General features: G+C 38.4%; 2 protein-coding genes across 2 annotated transcripts; both read left to right on the plus strand.

Moving 5' to 3' along the window:
- The first annotated feature begins 107 nt into the window (after positions 1 to 107).
- Positions 108 to 9419, plus strand: LOC110060260 (beta-1,3-N-acetylglucosaminyltransferase radical fringe-like). The gene is made up of 11 exons (XM_020767016.2): positions 108 to 1353; positions 2901 to 2949; positions 3456 to 3498; positions 3888 to 3950; positions 4290 to 4413; positions 5038 to 5064; positions 5228 to 5310; positions 5831 to 5901; positions 6028 to 6122; positions 8212 to 8297; positions 8996 to 9419. The coding sequence occupies exons 1-11, from the start codon at positions 748 to 750 to the stop codon at positions 9072 to 9074; spliced, it is 1326 nt and encodes a 441-aa protein (XP_020622675.2). The 5' UTR covers positions 108 to 747; the 3' UTR covers positions 9075 to 9419.
- Positions 9420 to 11718: 2299 nt separating this feature from the next.
- LOC110060306 (ATP synthase mitochondrial F1 complex assembly factor 2-like) lies at positions 11719 to 18922 on the plus strand. Its single transcript, XM_020767064.2, has 8 exons — positions 11719 to 11958; positions 12109 to 12153; positions 13182 to 13327; positions 14188 to 14285; positions 14615 to 14695; positions 15044 to 15156; positions 16372 to 16487; positions 17379 to 18922. Exons 1-8 carry the CDS (start codon positions 11817 to 11819, stop codon positions 17508 to 17510), a joined length of 873 nt encoding a protein of 290 aa, XP_020622723.2. The 5' UTR covers positions 11719 to 11816; the 3' UTR covers positions 17511 to 18922.
- Positions 18923 to 19449: the final 527 nt, after the last annotated feature.

The following is a 19449-nucleotide window of genomic DNA, read 5'->3' on the forward strand; positions in this document are numbered from 1 at the left end:
TTTGAAATTTTCAGTATTCAGTTCCACTATAGTACGAAACTTTTTAATTTTCACCCCATGTGTTTAATATTAGCCTTACTGACCCTACTCTAGATAGTGGCAAGTCGCTCGTGTTTTAGATCAGTTCGTGACGTTTCGAAGAAAGAATAATGTCACCTGCAAAAGCTTGGCTAACCTCAATATTTCACTGGTTAAAAAGCGCGGTAAAGTTTCAAAACGGTTATGACTAGTTACAATGAATTGCTTTCAAAAAGTTAAGACTGCTTTGCGAAGATGAGACTCTACTACCAAACGAGACAGCTCCGCGGTTGACACCAGTTCAGATTTACTGTTACTATAGAGTTTGGCATGCATCGAAAGAATTTCCACCATCTGCTGTGGCTTTATATGATCTGAGGTGAAAAGTAAGACGCTGAATATCAAATATCCGTCTATCGAGCGCATTAATTGGCGATCTGCAAGACATATTCTCCTGTGAAACGGTCGCGGGCCTGTGTTGAGTTTTCGTGGGCAACGCGTTGAAATAATCAACCGCACCATCTGGCGTTTTTCTTGATCTTTGACTTCTAGAAAGTTTGGTGCGATACTTATTGACTTGTTCAAACAGGAATTAGTGCCAACAGCATCGCAATGTGGTACGTAATAGTTTTGGCGGGTTGCAGCTCAAGTCACATGAATTCGGTTTAATTCAAGCTAAATCAGTTATACAGCAATGGACTTCGTTTTGAAAGGCTAATAGGAAGGACGATGTATCCTCCGAGGAGAAAATGCAGAAAGCTGGTGGTCTGGATTGGTTTGGCAGTCGTCGCGCAAGTATTGTTCTCTTTATTTTTGCACGGAGAGTTTAATTTCGCACCAGTTAGACGCGCGAGAACTACTAAGAAACTCGATAGGATTATAAAATCACGTCTCTGGCTTCAAAGTCAAGATGTCGATCAAATGGAAGGAAACCACAAGTTTATTGCGCGAGCAAAACTGGAACATGCTCGTGGCAAAGACGAGAGTATAGATTACGAAGAAAACTTGGTAATTAGTGAATTAAAATCAACAGATCTTCCGCGAATGCCTGGAAGGAATCTTCATAACCCTCTGCGTGTCATCGGCCGAAATCAAGCTATTAACCTATCAACAGGGATAATTGGGCGCAAAGGACTCAAAGGGAAAGCAATATTTGATGACCGATCTGCCAAAAAGCAAACTAATTTAAGTCACGAAATTAGAACTGAAAATCATAGAAGGTCAAACAACTCTACGTTGGAAGATTTACTTATTTCTGTTAAGACAACTGGAGATTATCACGTTCCGCGCGTCTCGATTTTACTTGACACATGGTTTCAAAATGCCCGGAAGCAGGTGAGAGCTGTATGTAAAGACGGAGGTCATGTCGTTAAAACATTACTGCACTTCCTTCACGCGCCCCAGTTTATGTTACTGTTTAAATTTTTGCTTCTTATACACTTTCCTCTAGCCACTTAATTTACCAGCTTTTTGCAACTCGTTCCTACATTAGGTCAGGCTGATCAACTTGCAGTTTCTCCTTTCTGATTGAACACGTTGCCAAGGAGAGATTAGATGCAAATAAGCTAAATAATCTAATCATCCAGCAAGATCACTACCAAATTCTCAACTAACATTCAAAAGCAATGCATGGTGATCAGTTAAAGAGAATAAGCATTTTGAACTAGGACTGAATGCAGCACAAATTCTTGGCAGGATTATCAGAATATCCTGCTTAGTGAAGTTAAATTCTGCAAATGAAATTCAATGTCGTATTTTTTCATTGTATTAAATGATACAATCAGATATTAAGATCAGAAGATCTGTTTTTCATAAATTAACTGTCTGATCAGTAGTTTGCAGTTAAATATGTATCATACCCACTGAGCTTGTGCATTAATTCTGCCATCTCTATAAACCATTCTTTCTTAAAATTTCTGATATTCCTAGATGTTTGGTTTAGTCTAATCCTTGAAATCTTCTTTTGAGACATAATAGTGGTAAATTTTACAACAATAATATTGTGTTGTCTTAGATTTTCCCATTCTTTGAAACAATGTTTGCATTTAAATGATATTTTCAAGTGTTGGGGTTTTGATGTTAATCAATAAATAACAAAGCCATGTTACTGAAGAAATGAACTTGTATAAACTGAAATTGTAGCAGAAATACCAAAATGGCAAAATGATATTTTCTAAAACCAAGTGATTGATAATTATAAGTACCTGAAATATTACTTATTATTTTCAATTGTTGCTAATTTTGAATTTGATTAATAATGTTTTTATTTGTCTTAAAACAGTGGTCAATTCAAACTTGTCAGACTCTGAGGCAATTTTTTTTACCACTTAATTGAGTTTTATAAGATTCTCAGAGAAGATCAAGACCTAGGGAAATTTTGCTGAAACTTGAAATAATTTGTATATTAAGATAACTTTCACTGCTAACATTTTGGATTAATTTTAATTATTATGATTATTCATCAAGAAAGTGTCAACAGCTGTTTGAAAGCTCTGGTAACTGCTTTCTTGTGATAAGATCACTGGATAAGATAAGAGAGTGTCTCAGTTTCTTAGAAACCACACTAACCAGAAAGAATTTCTGGTAAGAGATGTTACAAATAATATTAAGTCTGGATCATGGAAGAAATTTAAATCAAGACAAAAAGAGAGCAAATAATTAAACCTTTAGGGTTTGCAAGTTTAAGACAGAGAACAAGAATAAAACAACAGCAATGTGGTGAACGAAATATAAATGGGAATTGACTAGAAAACATCTTTTTATAAGTGGACCTTAACAGCTTAAGGGACCATTCACAATGTTTGATACAAAAAATTTTGTATTCATTTGATTATTTGCAATTTTTTTAAAAGCTATTGTCCTCTCTTGTGGTTTTATTACAGGTTTACTTTTTCACAGATCGTGAAGATGCAAAAATGAATGAAAGTTTAGGTGAGAATGTTTGATAATTAAACATGACAAATATCTTTCACAAAACAGTTGTAAATGAAATAGAAAAAGGTGCATATTTTTGTGGATGAAATGGATTTAAGAATGAGGACTGGTGATTTTGAAATTTATGTTTTGCAATTTCATGGCCATTATCACATAGGAAGCAGGTGGTCTGATAATCAGTTTGCTGAACTTTGGACTCAATCATCTGGATTTGAACTCTGACCAGGGTCATTGTATTACGGGTTTAATTTGGCAAGATGTTTTACTCTCACAGTGCCTTTCTCCACCCATGTTGATGGGTAGAGAGTGGGGACAAGTGAATGTTATACTAGGAGGTAACACTGTGTGGACTAGTTTTCCATCCAGAGTGAAGTAGAAATACTCCTAATCAATTCATGCTACAGAAACTACTGTAGGATAAGCTCACTTTTTCTGTCAATTAATTACACGCAGCAAATTTTGAAATGTGTTAATATCACTGCATGAATTGTCTTAACTTTTAGGGGGACACCTTATCAAGACACCTTGTGAAACAGGACACCAGAGGTATGTGAACCTCTATTGTATGTAATAAGTGATTTTCACAGATGCCATAGCATTTTGCACTTATTGCGGACCTACTTTTTTAACGGCACCAAAAAGCCCTGTTTCCTGACTGTAAGGCAAACTTATGATTCCCACCATATCTGTTCTGGAATTGCCAGGTTTAGAAGTCTGGGTAGAATTTTGAATGATGTATCAAATAAATACCTCTAAAACTGTATTCAAATAGATTAGTTCGATTCACTTTCAACTGATGCCTTCAATTCCTGCCAGTGTTACAGGAACAATGTGTGGATCTTCTCTAAAATGGAGAAGTGTTTCTTCTGTTAACATATTTTTATGCAATTCAGATAATTTCTAACCATCCTGTTATGTCCCATTATTTTTATCAGGACAAAACTGTGTTGCAAGATGCAAGCAGAACTAGATTTGTTTGCAGAGAACTTGAATGCAAAGTAAGTGTCGAGGACCCGTACCCGCGGGTAACGGGCTTTTGTATATCGCTTCGCCAGTTAATCTCCTGCCTTTGCGTAAACTGTTTTCCGCTGCATGCATTTTATGTTCAAAATGAATACATGTACAAATTTTTGGTAGGACATTTATGCAAAAGCCGCCTCCTGTCATCATTGTCCATTAAAGGAGGGCTCTCTAGAGCCCAGAAAGTCTTGCTTTGGAACCCGAAGCTCTAGGCTCGTTTTGGAGCCCAGACAAAAAAAAATGTCCGTTCTCAGAACGTTCCTTGTAAGTAATTTTTCACCCGTGCAAACATACTTTTTTCTTCTTTCCCCTGTTAGGTGGTTTTGTCATTTTGATGACGATAACTATGTCAATGTACCGACATTGGTTAAAACGTTGCAAAGTTTCAACCCGCATGAAGATGTCTACCTCGGCAAACCAAGTCTGCTGAAAGCGATGGAGGTAATCTTCAGAACTTCAATTTTTACGGCCAAATGTTATCAGCTCAAAGATTTTGTTATTAATAACTCGTCTTGGACGATAATCCTCTGACATGTAAAATTCGCGAGTTGTGATTTTTATAGACGTTTTTGATTTTGAGCACACTAAAAAAGGACAAAATGTCGGATCCGCTTGGAAGTTTGGGTACATGTGTGCCTTTTTGCAAGCGAATATGTTAAACAACGTACATTTGAACTGCTGTTATGTATGCAACCTAGACCGTTGCAAACGTAAAGCCTGAAAAAAATTCAGGCCTGAACGGGATTCGAACCCATGACCTGTGGGATACCAGTGCAGTGTTCTGCCAACCGAGCTACCAAGCCAACTGGGAGCTGGTCACGTTGCGAGTTGTATACTCGTAGATGGAGAAGATATGCAAGTTATGATGTAAAAATCGTAATTATGTTTGAACTGCGGGGTAAAGATCAAAAAAAAAAAAAAAAAAAGAAAAAAAAAGAAAAAAAAAACAAACAAATTAAAGAGATCTTCGAAGTTAGGCTCGCAACTTCCTAAGTCGCGTACATAACTGCGATGATCTTTCGTATCATTAACTTTACGAATTTTGTATTTGTTTCTTTTTTACAGACTTGGGATAGACTGGATGGAAGTAAGGTATGACTAAAAGACGCATTTCATTGCTGAAAAATTTCGCTTGAAAAAAAATAAGGAAGACCAGTTTTGCTGATCATATCTTGAAAATCTATAACTAGGAAAGATAAGCTTCCGAGAGTTAACGTCTTCCATTTTTTATATATATATATATTTTTTTGGGCAGAAAAAGAAGTTTTGGTTTGCCACTGGTGGAGCAGGGTTTTGCTTGAGTCGTGCTCTAGTCAACAGAATGGACCCTCATATCAGGTAAAGTTCTTCCACAGTTACTGAACGGGGCCTAGACCACGCAATTTGTAGGCAATTTCAGAGCTGATGAAGTTGCCAGAGAAATATCACAATAATGGCGTAAAACTGTAGAAACCTCAAAAGAAACGCAGGAAAGCTACAAAAGGGCACGGATGGAAAAATAATTGGAGAAGATTACAATGGATTGCATTCGGGCAAACTTGGAAAAAAATTGAGCCAACGTTTTTCAAGTTTATCTCAATTTGTAGAGAAAGTGCCATTTACAATGCTCGGTATCATCCTTGTTTGTTATGTGTTCGTGAATTTACCCACAAAACATTGTTGTTCTGCCAATTTGTACGAGGAATTAGGTTATCTCCTTTCAACTCTGTGGAGAGTCAATGAGGTTTTGGTTTCCTCGAGACCATTAAGGTTTGCCGGAGTGAAGCAAAGGCGTGCACCCCCACAACCTGCCTCGGTATCAAGACGTTTACTGTTCACCCAAGCTTATATTCAACATGCATTTTTTCCTTCTCCATAGTAATGGCAAGTTCGCACAAAGCTGTGAGCGGATTAAGCTGCCCGATGACTGTACTATTGGATTCATAAGTGGTGAGGAAACAATTTCTTAGTGTTGCGTGTGTGCAAAAAAAGTTACCTCGCAGGGTCGTTTATTGTTGTCATGAAAACTTTCTTGTCTTTTGAAAACCTTCTTTTTTATGTGTCGTTACTTTGTAGAAAGTCTTCTTAACGTGAAATTGACAAGATCAAGCCTTTTCCACTCTCATCTGGAACATCTTCCGGGTTTACAACAAAGCGAGTTCAGCAAACAAGTAAGGGAACTTTTTAAAATTACACAAGAGATTAATGTTGTTACTGAGCTCAATTTAAAAGATCATGTGATTTCTCCTCTGTCTTAAAACCTTGGCCACGTTAAGTCTCTTTACACCAAGCCCTTTTTCTTTTCTTTTTCTTTTAAGGTGGCTCCATAGGGTAATCATTTATGGCGTTGCGCGCGCAAGTGTTATGTTTTGAATGCTGTTTTTGCATTCGCGTTCACACCCAGTCCTTCCAAACTTATTACATGTAATAACGAATGATTAAATAGTGTTTTGCTATCATCTCTGTTAAAATTTTGGGCTTTAGTCTTTAATTATAAATGCCCAACCAAATGTGTTTTTTTACTGTTTGTGTGGCTTTATTTGTGATTTTCTTCGGTGTAATCTTCCATAATTTTTACAACACATCGCTTCCAGCGGGATACGAATTTTAAACAGGAGAAAAGTAGGGTTTGTAAAGGCAGTTTTTTCGATTTTTTCAAATTTATGTCTTTTACCGCTGTTCCATAAGGGACCGTTCATTTTTTATCAGGTAGGGGGGGCTGGTGGGATTTGGGGGGGGGGGCATGCGAAAAAAATAGCTTTCGAGGGGGGGCCATCCCAAAAATATAAGGGAAAAAGGGGGGGTCACGTGAAATATTTTAGTAAAACTTTAAAATAGCATAATGTTTGAATATCAAAAAAATTGCTATAGAATAAACATAGAAGGCAGGATACAAATTTATTACAAACTGTCCTTCTGCTTTAAAAAAACGTTTGGCGACAAAAAGCATTTGTAGCTACTGAAAAGAAGTATTTAACACTGTTATTTTCGAATGCAACTTTCACTGGCACTCATCTTCATCTTCGCTGTCGTCGAGTTCTTCGTCGCCGCTTGTGCTGCTATGGGAGTCTCTTTCACCGATGCTGCAAGAAGCAGCAATGCTTTCCGTCAGAGTGTACTCTTCAGGGTACATGAAGGTGTAAACATAATCTCTGACTTCCTGCTCAAGGTTGGTGGTGATTCTGCTTCTTGCAGCATTGGTGAAATAATTCCCTTCCAAGAGCTGTGCGATGTATGGCCCATCTCTTCTAAATAACGACGTGGCAACATCCTCAACTTTAATACACTCTTCCGGGACGGACGTTCTAAGAGGGTACACAAGGCATTGTGAAAGATCATTTCCTAGCGGGTTTTCAACACAGATTCCATAAACTCGTTGGACGTTGTTTTCAGTCCGCTTCCTCTTTCTTTCATTTGACTTTCTGCGGTTTTCTTTTTTCCTTCTCCTTTTGTTGATGTGCTGTTTGAGTATGCCCTTGAATATGCTGTTATAATTGCTCTTATTTTCTAGTGCTTCCATGTCCTGCGTGACCTTCGTCAACTTAGCTTCTATACATTTGATCTGTTTTACATTAAAACTGTGGGCATTCATCAATTCAGATGAGGGAGATGCCAATGAGAGGCCAAATGCCACACGCTCAGGGCGAGCCATAACTAGGAGATCCGAAATTGACTTCTCTTTCTTTTGATTTGTTTTCCAAACGACAGCTCTCTGTAGTATAGGGATTGTAAATATTGTCTTCACAGTGAGCACAAAACGTGAAGTAGGGGGATAATAGAGAAATATTAAAAAAGTTGAAATCTAAATATTGTTTGTTCAATTTTTTTTTTGGGGGGGGGTCATCCCAAAAAATGACCGCTATAAGGGGGGGGGGGCACGTGAAAAAATTGGTAAGCTGAGGGGGGGTCATGCGATTTTTAAATAGTGCTTCCCAAATCCCACCAGCCCCCCTCCCTCATAAAAAATGAACGGTCCCTAAGTCTGGTCTTATAGATTTCCCTGAAAAACGAGCTCCGAATAAAGTAACATGTTTTCTACCAATCTGCCAAATTTTATGGAATTTCACCGAAGGAAACGCGAGAATATTCACTCTCAGTTTTGCTTTTTGTGCTCATGTTGACGTCAGAAAATATCCAAAAACACTGACGTTTTCCTTCGAGCGCGCGCAGATTACTTGAACTTTCGTCCTCAGCGCGCGTGCGATCGAAAAACTATAAGGAGCCACCTTAACTTCATGTTGCTTTTGCCATCACTTTCAGATAAGCTTTAGTCACGGCTACATGGGTGGCAGATACAACCGTGTCAACATCGACGGACCATTTAACGAACACGTGGACCCCAGTCGGTATGGTGGCTTCAAAATGTTTATTTATTTGCGTAGTTTTTTTTTCTTTATTTCAACAACACTTCAATGAAAATGAAGGGTTTTTTTGTTAAAGAGGTTGTCACGTGTGGAAAATATCTATGTCTTCAAACATTAAGAAAACTGTTGTGACAACTTCCGTCTTTCAAAAGAGAGCATCAGGGGCAAGAACGTTAGTCCCTTATATGGGCCCCATTCTCAAGCTGTGTTTAGACATATTACTCAATACATCCGCGAACAATGTTACCACGCGCGTTGCGTGGATGTTTTCGTGGAGGATGAAAATGCGTGTAAAGCCGCTCGGCCTGTCCACGTGAGCAACCCCCGCGTCGCAAGATTGGTTCTCTTTAAACTCTCCTGGGTAACTGGAGCGAGATTACCTTGGGGAACTCTCTTATCATTAATCCTCTACCTGTTCTGTATCAAACCACCCTCTTGAACTGTAAATTTTTGATAACCGTTCCACGACCTTTCCAAGATAGGATGCCGAACGAAATCAAGTCCAATTACGAGAAAATTCTATGTTCTTAAAGCTTACTGCCAACCGCGTTAGTCATGTATTTACCATAGGTGTTCTCTTGTGAATATAGATGAATGTTATTTATTACACATAAAAATTAAACAGCTCATACATTTTTTCTTTTTCAGTGATTTCATTCAATTTAATTTATCTCTTGCAGGTTTAAATCAATCCACTGTCTCCTATATCCCGAGACAAGCTGGTGTCCTCAGAACACGCGGGTGTCTGTGGTCGAGTGAAGTGGACAAAATCCAGGGCAGTGTAAAAGGCTAATCACAATTCAACAGATAACTTAAGTGTCATTGTCAGAGGCTATTTCATATTTATTTAATATTATCGATATTTTGTCCGGAATCGCCTACTGATCCATATTTTGTAAAACTATTAGACTCTTGAATTTAACTTAAAAGTTGCATTTTAAATGTAACCATTTGTACTGTTTGTAAAATAGGTCTGTAAATAAGTTATTGGTACAATTTGTATGCAATAAAAGAAGTCCAAGAACAAAGTTTCGAGAAAACTGTTACAGACATTCGTCGTTCGTCTGTATAAATATTAAAAATAAACGAAGTATATTTGACAAAGTAGACTTATTTTATTCGTTTCTCGGATAATTGAAACCGCGCGCTTTATAGCCGAGTTGCAGCTTCTTTTTTTCCTCCTTCTTTGAAATTTTTCTGACCCTTTTTTCACTTCTCGGTCTTTGTGACTTTCATTTGCGCTTGGTAAATAAAAAAGAATGAAAATGTATTTGGAATTTTACTGAAATTGTAATAACGTATCCGAGGAAATATTTCTGTGTTTATGCAGTGTAAAAAATCGAACAGTCATGGAGGAATAACACTACAATTGGATACGTCGGCACTCAGAATCATACTGTTTGTGGACTTTCAAAACTAGCTAAACTTGTGTATTTGCAATGCTGTTTTAGACCCCGACCACACTTTTACTGCGTTTTTTGCCTATCGTCCTCACTAAAACGACCGAAAACGCTGATGAAAGCGGAAGCTTTCGAAAACGGCCTCAAAAGTGGAGCGTTTTCAGTGAAAACGCTCTGTTTCTAGTGTGGACGGGTGAAAACGGAGGCTTTTGAAAACGGTACCGAGAAATGCGTCATATGTTGTCGTTTCCATCATCGTTTTCGGGCGTTTTAGTGTGGACGTTAGGCGAAGACGTATCAAAAAGTATGCGTTTTCGAATAAAAACGAATTAGTGTGGACAGGGGAAAACAAAACGAAGACGAGCGGGCGAAAACATTTTGCTCTGTTTTCGTCGAGACGAAAACGGATACTTTTATAAACGCATTAGTATGGCCGCGGCCTTAGTTTCGACTGAACGTTCGCTTGCGTTGTGTGATCATAGATATATTGTCTGTAAATATTGACACTGCAATAGTGTGTTCGTCTATTGCTAGCCGCCACAGATTTAATGATGGATGTGCGTCTGCTTTCAGAACGGGCTTGGGAGCCAGATGGTATCGGTGTCTTTCAACCCAGTGTGCTCTATAAAGCCACACTTTAAAAGATAGCTTCGTGCTGTTCCCATCCGTCTACTTGGTCTCGATTATCCGGCTATCCGGCGCAAATTCCCTGACATCGAAATCTCCAAATGCGCGGCGTACTCGAAGTCTCCAAATGCGGGCACGCTCACGGTGGTATCCGATACGACCCATACACACCCTCATTAGGCAAAAATTGAGGGGTTTTTACAACATTCTGATGAAGGGACAGTAATCCCGAAATGTACGGAACTTCAAACCTCTTTAGCTCTGAAAAATAGCACTGAATAATATAGGCAAATCCTGTTTGTCTGAGGTCCAGGCCACATTAATGCGTATCCGTTTTCGTCTCAACCAAACCGAAGGAAAATATTGTCGCTCAAACTAGCGTTTTCGTTTTGTTTTCACCCGTCCGCACTGATGCGTTTCCATTCGAAACGGATACTTTTTGATGTGTTTTCGCCTATCAGTGTACACTAAAACGCCCGAAAACGTTGATGGAAGCGACAGTATCTGACGCTTTTGAACTGTCCGCACTGTAAACGGAGCATTTTCAAAACACTCCACTTTCGAAACCGTTTTCAAAAGCTTTCGTTTTCATCAGCGTTTTTGGGCGTTGTAGCGTGTATGGAAGGCGAAAACGCATCAGAGAGTATGCGTTTTTAAACGAAAACGCATTAATGTGGTCGGGCCCTTAAAGTATGCCAACTGTGTTGGCTCCCTCGATTTTAGGCCTTTCAGCCAAGATTGCCTTTGGGGATCTTGCGCGTCATTCTTATCCTTGCTATCTATCAACTCATATCCAACGTGAGCTCATGGAATAACCTGGTTAATTACTGAATTCTCATCCACGCATCCTTCTGATTCGTTCACTGAGTCTCGGTTACCACCTTATATGAAAAATGAGTGCGGCATGTCGTTTTAACTTTTTGGCCAAATTAGTTCCCTCGGAAAATTAAAGACTGTTGAAATCAGCAGACGGACAAAAATCTACAAGATTAGAAGATCCAAAACCGAACCAATTTCGCTCGAAAAGTGAAACCAGATTTTCAGTATAAAATAAAGCTAAACTCGCCAGTTAAGGTTCTTATCTTACACTCGGGTCGTGTCCTTTTATACTTCAGTCAGCTGGCCACAATAGTAGTCTTTCTATACTATACCAGCTTGCAGAAGAAGCACAATTTTCAGCAGGGCTATTCTATCTGATCTTCCTGCCAACCTCCCTCGTTTGTCACAGAATATAGATTAATTTAAAATAGATATCGCAAGAAAACTCTGTCTCGCCTTCCTGACATTACTTCAAATTCAAAAATTTAGAGCAGACAGTCTCCAAACACGTGCGACAAATCTTCCCGCCTTTTCATACCTTTACTTCGTTTAGTACAAACTCAAATGTCCTCATTAGGCCAGGTTACTAAGGAGCAATAAAATGGCGGAGAAAGAAGAATTATAAGAACTTTAATCGTGCTCTTTCTAGCTGCAAATGATGTTAAGGTTCTGGAGATCTGGAGTATTTCCGGCTTTCAAGCAGATATTGTTGCTAGAGAATCAACCTTTTCCTCGTCAAAGGTCCACGTTTACGATAACTACTCGCGCAGTTACTAGGAACCTGTCTTCTTTTCGAGGTTAGCTTACAAAGTGCTTTGTAAGGCTGTAGGGGTTTCTGATTACAAGTGATGATTTCATTTTGTCGTGCGTCTGTTTAGTTTTTGATGCACAAGTGAAAGTGAAGTTAAAACGCATTATTATCAGCCCAATAAATTTTTTCGTTTTAGAAAGGAAGAGATTTTACAAAAAAGCTGGAATAGAAGAAACTGAAGGTGAGGAAAATTGTTCAAAGCATTTTGTAAGTACAGAACCCACGGCTCTGTTGCAGCTCTATTTTGAAAGAGAACAGATGCTTGTCTTCTTGTTTAATATCTAAACTGCAGTTTTTTTGTACCCCTTACGGCTAAAGCTGTTCAGGAGTAGTCTGGGAGCAGGCTGCGAGCAGGCTCACCTTTGAGTCACATGCGCGAGCGGCGAAGAGCAAAGCGATTTGGCGGGAAGGAATCTGGTGAAGAGTCCCGTCTCGCGGCTTCACCGCTCAATTTCGCACTCATGGCTATGCCGTGCACGCTTGTGCTCCAATGTGAGCCTGCTCGCACGCTATTTAGGAGTAAACAGCAATGTTTTTACACCCCCAGGTATCTTAAAGGTTGTACATGAAGAAATAGTAATAGTAAATGAAGCTGTCATCATGTGTTAATGGTTAGCCGTTCTGGCGTGAAAATGATAGTCAAGTTGCTTTTATTTTTGTGTCTGTTTACAGTGAAACTTGTATTAAGCGGACACCCTTGGGACCCTCACTAGTGTCTGCTTAATACAGGGTGTCCACTCTAAACAGGTTCTAAAATATTGTACAATGATAGTTAATTATTAACCCTTTTGTAACACACTGTAGCACAGTGTAAGATCAAAGACTGCTCATAGCACAATGTCCAGTCAGTCAATGAATCAATCTGGAATAATCTACTTAGCTATAAAATGACATCGCTGAGCAATGGTGAAGGAGTTTGAGCTGAGCTTTTAGAAGTAAAAAACCCTTGAAGTGTCCGTTTATTGCATGTTTTCTGCAACAAAATGGCTTAATATTGGTGTCTGCATCTGCTTAACAGAGGTGTCCTCTGAATGCAGGTATATTTTACTGTAAATGTGGGAAGAATATTTTGGGACTCAAGCTGGTGCCCACTTAATAGAGGGTGTCCGCTTAATATGGGGTCCGCTTAATACAGGTTTCACTGGAATCATAATTTGTGCCTCATACTGTTGAACCTTCTCGTACTTTCAAATGAAACTTATTTTAAAGGTGGTTATCAGATTACAGTGGACAGCAAAAAGGTGAAAACACCAGCAGGAAAACCTTTAGTTGTTCCCAACAAAACCCTGGCCATGGCAGTATCTGTAGAGTGGAATTCACAGGTTGAAACCATCAAACCAGCAAACATGCATCTGGTATGTACATAAGTTACATTGAAACAGAAATGTGTATGTTATATTTGTATACACTGACTTGGTTCAAAAAAAAGGGGATATTTCCAGAAAGGAAGGAGGCAATCTCCAGACCATGTACATACATGTGGGATGTGTGCCTGGACCCTAATACCTTACTCAGTCATCCTAACTTATTATTGTTGTGACAGTCATTGTGATGCTTTAGACATTTTTTGAGCTGCTTCATGAGGATTTTTACTATTTATATACAGTGACCTGATTAGGCTAATGAGCCCATGTAATCTGGAGTCCTGCGCACTGACCATTACAAGTGTAGGCTGCTGCAGAGCACTCATGAGGAGTTGTAACCAGTTGTTCTAATAAAAGAAATTTATATTTCCTTTTGCTCTACTGTTTGCTGAAGAGTATAATAGTGTTTTTGCTCTCATGGAACCTGGTAAAACAATGTTAAAGTAACCAAACAAATTGCATAATTAATTCACTGCATAATAGCCTTTTTTGTGCTGCATACTTTGCACTAAAAATGCCACATAATTTCCTGATTATTTTGGAATCCATGCTCTATTGAAAGCTCTCATAACACCTGTTACAGCTGAGTATGTTCAATGAGCCCTTAAAGTTACGGATAAAGTTGCCTGTAGTTGGTATAATCCACCTACAAAGTCGTTAACGATGTGAAGATCAACGCAACAGGTGACTCGCTGTGACTGTAGAACAAGATACATACATTTTCAAGTATGTAGGGTGGCTTACTTTGGAGAGGGACAATTTGTCTAATTTAACACCCGGCTTTGTTTACATTCGTGACTAACTTTTATGAGTTGGGCTAATTATTGAATTTTTATCTATTTCATCTGTAGACATCACTTAGCAACACTGTGATTGACAATCCTAGAACCAGAACCCACGATGAGCAAGTCTCGCATATTTTAGAATTTTTGAGCTCAGATGGTATATGGTATGTTAACAATAGCTTGGCAATTTTTATTACTTAACAAGTTTGAACTTTTTAAACATTTGCAATTTTCAATGGGTGATTCTTTAGCATGTTAAATAATCATATTTGACACAGTAGATTGTGTCTAGCACCTATTGTTGTTTGATAATTTATCAGCTGTCACTGTTCTATGTTTTAGAGCAAATGATTTCAATGTAACATGCACAACCTTTACCTGACTTGTGGTCATTGATTCAAGCAAAAAGATTTTTGTCTCTGCTTTGAGCAATATATTAGGGTTTAACTCAGTTTTAGGTGTCTAACCCAGTAATCCATTTGAAATCTTGCAGCTTTTATGCAGATGAACCTGAAGAGTTGGTAAACCTACAGGAAAAAGAATGGCAACCTATTTTGCAATGGTTTAATAACAAGTATGGCATCTTGCATTTCATTGTTATGTTAACCTTACATGCATGTACATGTGTATACATGTATCTCTAATAACTTGTGATTCTCAACTTCATACCTTTCATCCAAAACTGGGGTTAAAAAGTTTGAAGTCCGATTACACTGACTATTAAGCCTGGCTAGTTAATTGGACTGATACTTTGCTCTAGCTTCCATTCCATGAAGTGACTGGGAGTATGTCTACTCCATTGGTCAAGCCATTAGGTTACTTTTCGTCTCCTAGACTGGAGAGAACATATTTAAATCAGCAGTTTGTAGATTGCAGTCCTATCATATTTGTGTTAATTGTTACTCCTTCTTGTTTTGTGCAGTTATGGAGTGTCTGTTGAGCCAAGTCATGGTCTCCTTACAGTGGCCATACCAGATGATGCCACAGAACGACTCAAGACCCATCTGACACCTCTAGACACCTGGTCCCTCACTGGTCAGTACTTCATCCCTTCGTTAGCTGATTCAATTGTTTGATTTTTAAGAATGTTGGACACGTTTTTCCTGTAAATTAGTGCAATGATTTGTACATGTAGAAAAGTGATGAGAATATAAAATTTTAGAGAACTGTTCTATACTATGTTATTAAAGGGCAGGAAAAACCCAGGTCTGATTGCCAGGGGCAAGTAAATTTAGCTCTTTGGCAAGTGAAAATAGACTCAGCAGTTTTGTGAGTCTGCATGAGAATGTGTGCTTGATGAATGATAATTTCCAGTCAGAAGCTACTTCAAAACTTGAGACTTCCAGATTAGTTAATCACTGAGTTGAAAGCATGGATTAGTTAGGAATCCAAGCATACTTTGTTTGCATTTGTCCTCTGATTGTCATACTGGCTGCCACGTCGGCAAGTAGCATTTTAGTGGGGGCAAATGAAAACTGAAATTTACTAGCCCACTGGGCAAGTAGATTTAATTACTAACAAATTACTGATAAATGACATTCTGTAGAATCCCCACCTCCATGTCATTGTTATGGCCAGCTTGTTTTCAGCCCAAATGAGGGAGGCAGCATGGCCAAGTGGTTAGGCTGCCGGACTTAAATTCTGGATGTCGCAGGTTTCTAGTCCCACTCTGACCACTGAGCTGGAGTTGTTTCATGGTAGACCCTAGGTCAACTTCTCAGTCATGCTTGTAAATGGCCAACTGGTCCTTGAAAGGGATAGAGGTAATCCTTATTTTAGACAGGCATGGTTGGCCTAATTGGTTAGTGCACAGGACTGCAGATTGAGTGTTTGGGGTTTGAGTCCTGGCTGGGTTTGTTGCATCACCCTCTTGGTCAGGGTTCTTTACTCTGACAGTGCTTCTCTCCTGGTGGTGGGCAGGGCATCACACAAATATCCACCAGTACCCATGTTTACCCCTGCGACAGCCTGACAACATGTTGGGGGGGGGGGGGGGTAACCCTGTGATGGACTAGCATCTATCCAAGTTAAGAGCTAAGTGCTATGAGTCAGCTGGGCTTAAAAATCTTTGTATTCTTGTGAGTCTTTTTGCGATCTACACTTGACAGCCTGCGTAAAGCGTTGCTGCCTTGTAAATTACGGTTGGTTGGATGTGGGGTATGATAAAGTTTTATGTTAACTCACTTTTGCTTGGTTCAAATCATTCTTTACACAACTAGTATTTATGAAAGTTGTTCCATTTTACGACAGGTCTTGAGTTTGCGGTGGAAACATTAAAGTCTTTCATTTTATCAATGGCACTCATAGACAATCATCTTACAGTCGAAACAGCTGTTCATCTTTCCAGACTGGAGCTGGAATTTCAGGTAGTTTATTGTTTTCTGAAGATAGATTTTAAATTGCCAGCTATATGCATGATATATACGACATGTATTCCTCGAAGCTAAAACCCACTGAAATCGCTCTGAAACCCCTCCAAACGCCATAAAAACACAATTTATACAAACAACAGGACAGGTAAGTCGATTTTATTATTTTTTTCCACCTATTTTGAACTATTTTGTACCATAGTTATATTTCCATACAAACTCTTATAATAACGCTGTTACGCAATGTCATGTTGACGGTTCCAAAAGGAGCTTGGGCTACCTACGGTTAACATAGCATACATAATGTAAAGTCAACCAAAACCTAGAGCGGTCCGTAACTTGGCTCCGTATTGTGGCAAACTCCCCAGCGTAATAAGCCAATCGTATTATAGGATTCGGTACCGCTGAGGTGCTTGAATTAAAAAAAAGAATATTATGCCCAGTTTGCCGGTCGACTTAAAATGTTATTTGTTTTTAAAATGGACTTTATATTTAGTAGTAGTATTTATAGAACCTAGTTTTTATACATTTTTGACTTGATAATGACGTTACGGTAACGTCGAAACGTCGTCGATTTTAATTCAGCTTTTTAGCTTTTTAAATATTAGAATGCTTTTAAGAAATGTTATGTCGCAATTTTTTATTGTCAAATGTTTTTTCTAAGTCACTTCTTTTCCGTATTGTTGTTGTTGTTTTAAAAAAATGGACATGGACAGAGCCGTAAAATGTAAGAAATTCTGCAAACTTTGACTTCACTTCATTATTTCATAACGTCATTTCTGTGGTACGAGTTTAAACCATGGGAGAATGTGATTGTTTTTTAGGAACGATAGCAAAGACAGTCGTGAAAACAGTTAGGCAGCAATCGTGTTTGTTTTGTTTCTCCAGATAAACCGGTGGGGCAGCGTGGAATGGGCTCATGATCTGGAGCTAATGGAGACTAGGAGCAGAGTGGCTGCCTCCGCTTTATTTTACAGTCTGAACAACAGAGACAGAATTTCATCTTTATCAAGTTCTTAATCGCGTCACTGAGGGGTGCAGCGAGCTTTTTTAAGAATGGTAGGCCTGGAACGGCGCAGCCGAAAATTTAAAGGCACTTTTATGGCGATCCGGGGGGTGCCCTCCTGGGAAAGTTTTCAGATAATTAACGATCTTTTTCAATATCTTCTTCATTTTTCTCTTGCTTTTACTACGACTCGAAAAAATCTCTAATAATAGAAGAAAATGTCAAATCTGCGCTGATTGCGCTCGATTGGCAACCGCGGTGTAAGGCTGACGAGTTTTGACCAGCTGGATGAACCTGGCATCGGCGAGACAGGATAGTTACGAGAATTACTAAACAATACTCATTGAAACTTTTGTATTTGACATACAAACTTGAAAACGCATCAGCAAATTGTATTCCCTGCATTTCAAAAAAGACAAGATAGCTGACTGAAAGATTTGCAAAGGCTAGCCCAGGGACCTGAATATTATCTACGACCCCGAGAATTTCTGTGTACAAAATTATCACATTTAACTTAACTCCTTTGTCATGACTAACTTATTTTTTATTAATTATTAATTTCTGACACGTAAAATTAATATTACGACATAATAATTACAAACAACTTAACCCTACTATAGAATTACAATATTACACATAACTGAAACTCAAAAGTAACAACTAGACAATACTGCATTATCACTACAGTACGTAATCAAGGAGGATAAAACTAAATTACACAACACATAGAGGTATGCATGCAAACGACTGAGCCAAATTATGGCAAAAGCCTCTCCCATTTCTCATAATGTTTTGTTAATGTGTTCCGCCTTGTGGCTATCTTTATTTTCTACTTCATAACCGGCCCTAATCTTGGTCTTATAAACTCGTAATGAGGGATTCACGTGGTTTAATTTACACTGTCTTATAGATTTAATATTTAGATTAGCTATCAGTGTAAAACGGTTCAACATAATCCAATCTTCTTCCATATCGAAAACTACAAAGAAAGTGTCCATTATAGAAAAAGGGTGAGAGGTAATGTTACATGTACCAAACCAGGAACAGAAGAAGGCTTCCCAGAAAGTCTTTGTCACGTCACAGTAGTAAAGCAAATGTTCGAAGGGTTCGACTTCTCGTTTGCAAAAAGAACATAAAGGCGAATCCGTCATTTTGAACTTGAACGTCTTTTCATTTGCAAATACTGTACTTATTTAACACTTTATTTTGAAATTCTCTAGTTTTAGTTTTAATCGTTACTATAAGGCTAGGGCAAAGAGTAAATTTCCTTCCAGTGAAACGAAAATGTGGAAATTTTTTTGGGCCGTTCGAGGAACTTGTTTTCTACTCTTAAACGCCATATAAAGTAATTTGGATGAGACCTTTGATAAAGCTACCTCAAAATTATCTAAATTAAATAAATTGTATCACAAATATAAGGAAGAAAGTGCTGCGCTTTTTATCTGTTGATTTGTCTCCATTCAAGAGGGATTGCGTCAACGATGCTCATTAAACTAAAATGCTATATTGGCGATAGATTTGCATTTAACACCTTCACACCCTTCAGGAAGATTGCTGCATCAGAAAGGAGGTCACCAATCGTAATAATGCCTTTAGCAAACAAACGTTTTTGAAAAATCGAGAGCTTTTTAACAGTACTCTTTTGATTATTCCAAATAACCTGGTGGACAACATCCTCGTAAAATAATACACAAGACTGGTTTAGCATGGACCAAGTGTCCTAACACTCTTTATAGAAGGCTCGAAGGTATTGAAGGTCGATAGGCAACTTTCGGGTGTCAAAATTACACTTAAGAATAAACTCTTCACTTATTTGAAGGAGTAAGTAATTCAATGTTAACTTTCAAGAACTTTTTTTTTCTTTATCCGCTAATTTTTTTTAATACAACTACCCTTTGTGATATGCTCATCGATTGAATTTCTGACATCTTGAGTCCGCCATCCTCGATATCT

This window comes from Orbicella faveolata, unplaced genomic scaffold, assembly GCF_042242905.1.
Source record: "Orbicella faveolata isolate gen_17 unplaced genomic scaffold, um_ofav_v1 contig_2, whole genome shotgun sequence".
Classification (NCBI taxonomy): domain Eukaryota; kingdom Metazoa; phylum Cnidaria; class Anthozoa; order Scleractinia; family Merulinidae; genus Orbicella; species Orbicella faveolata.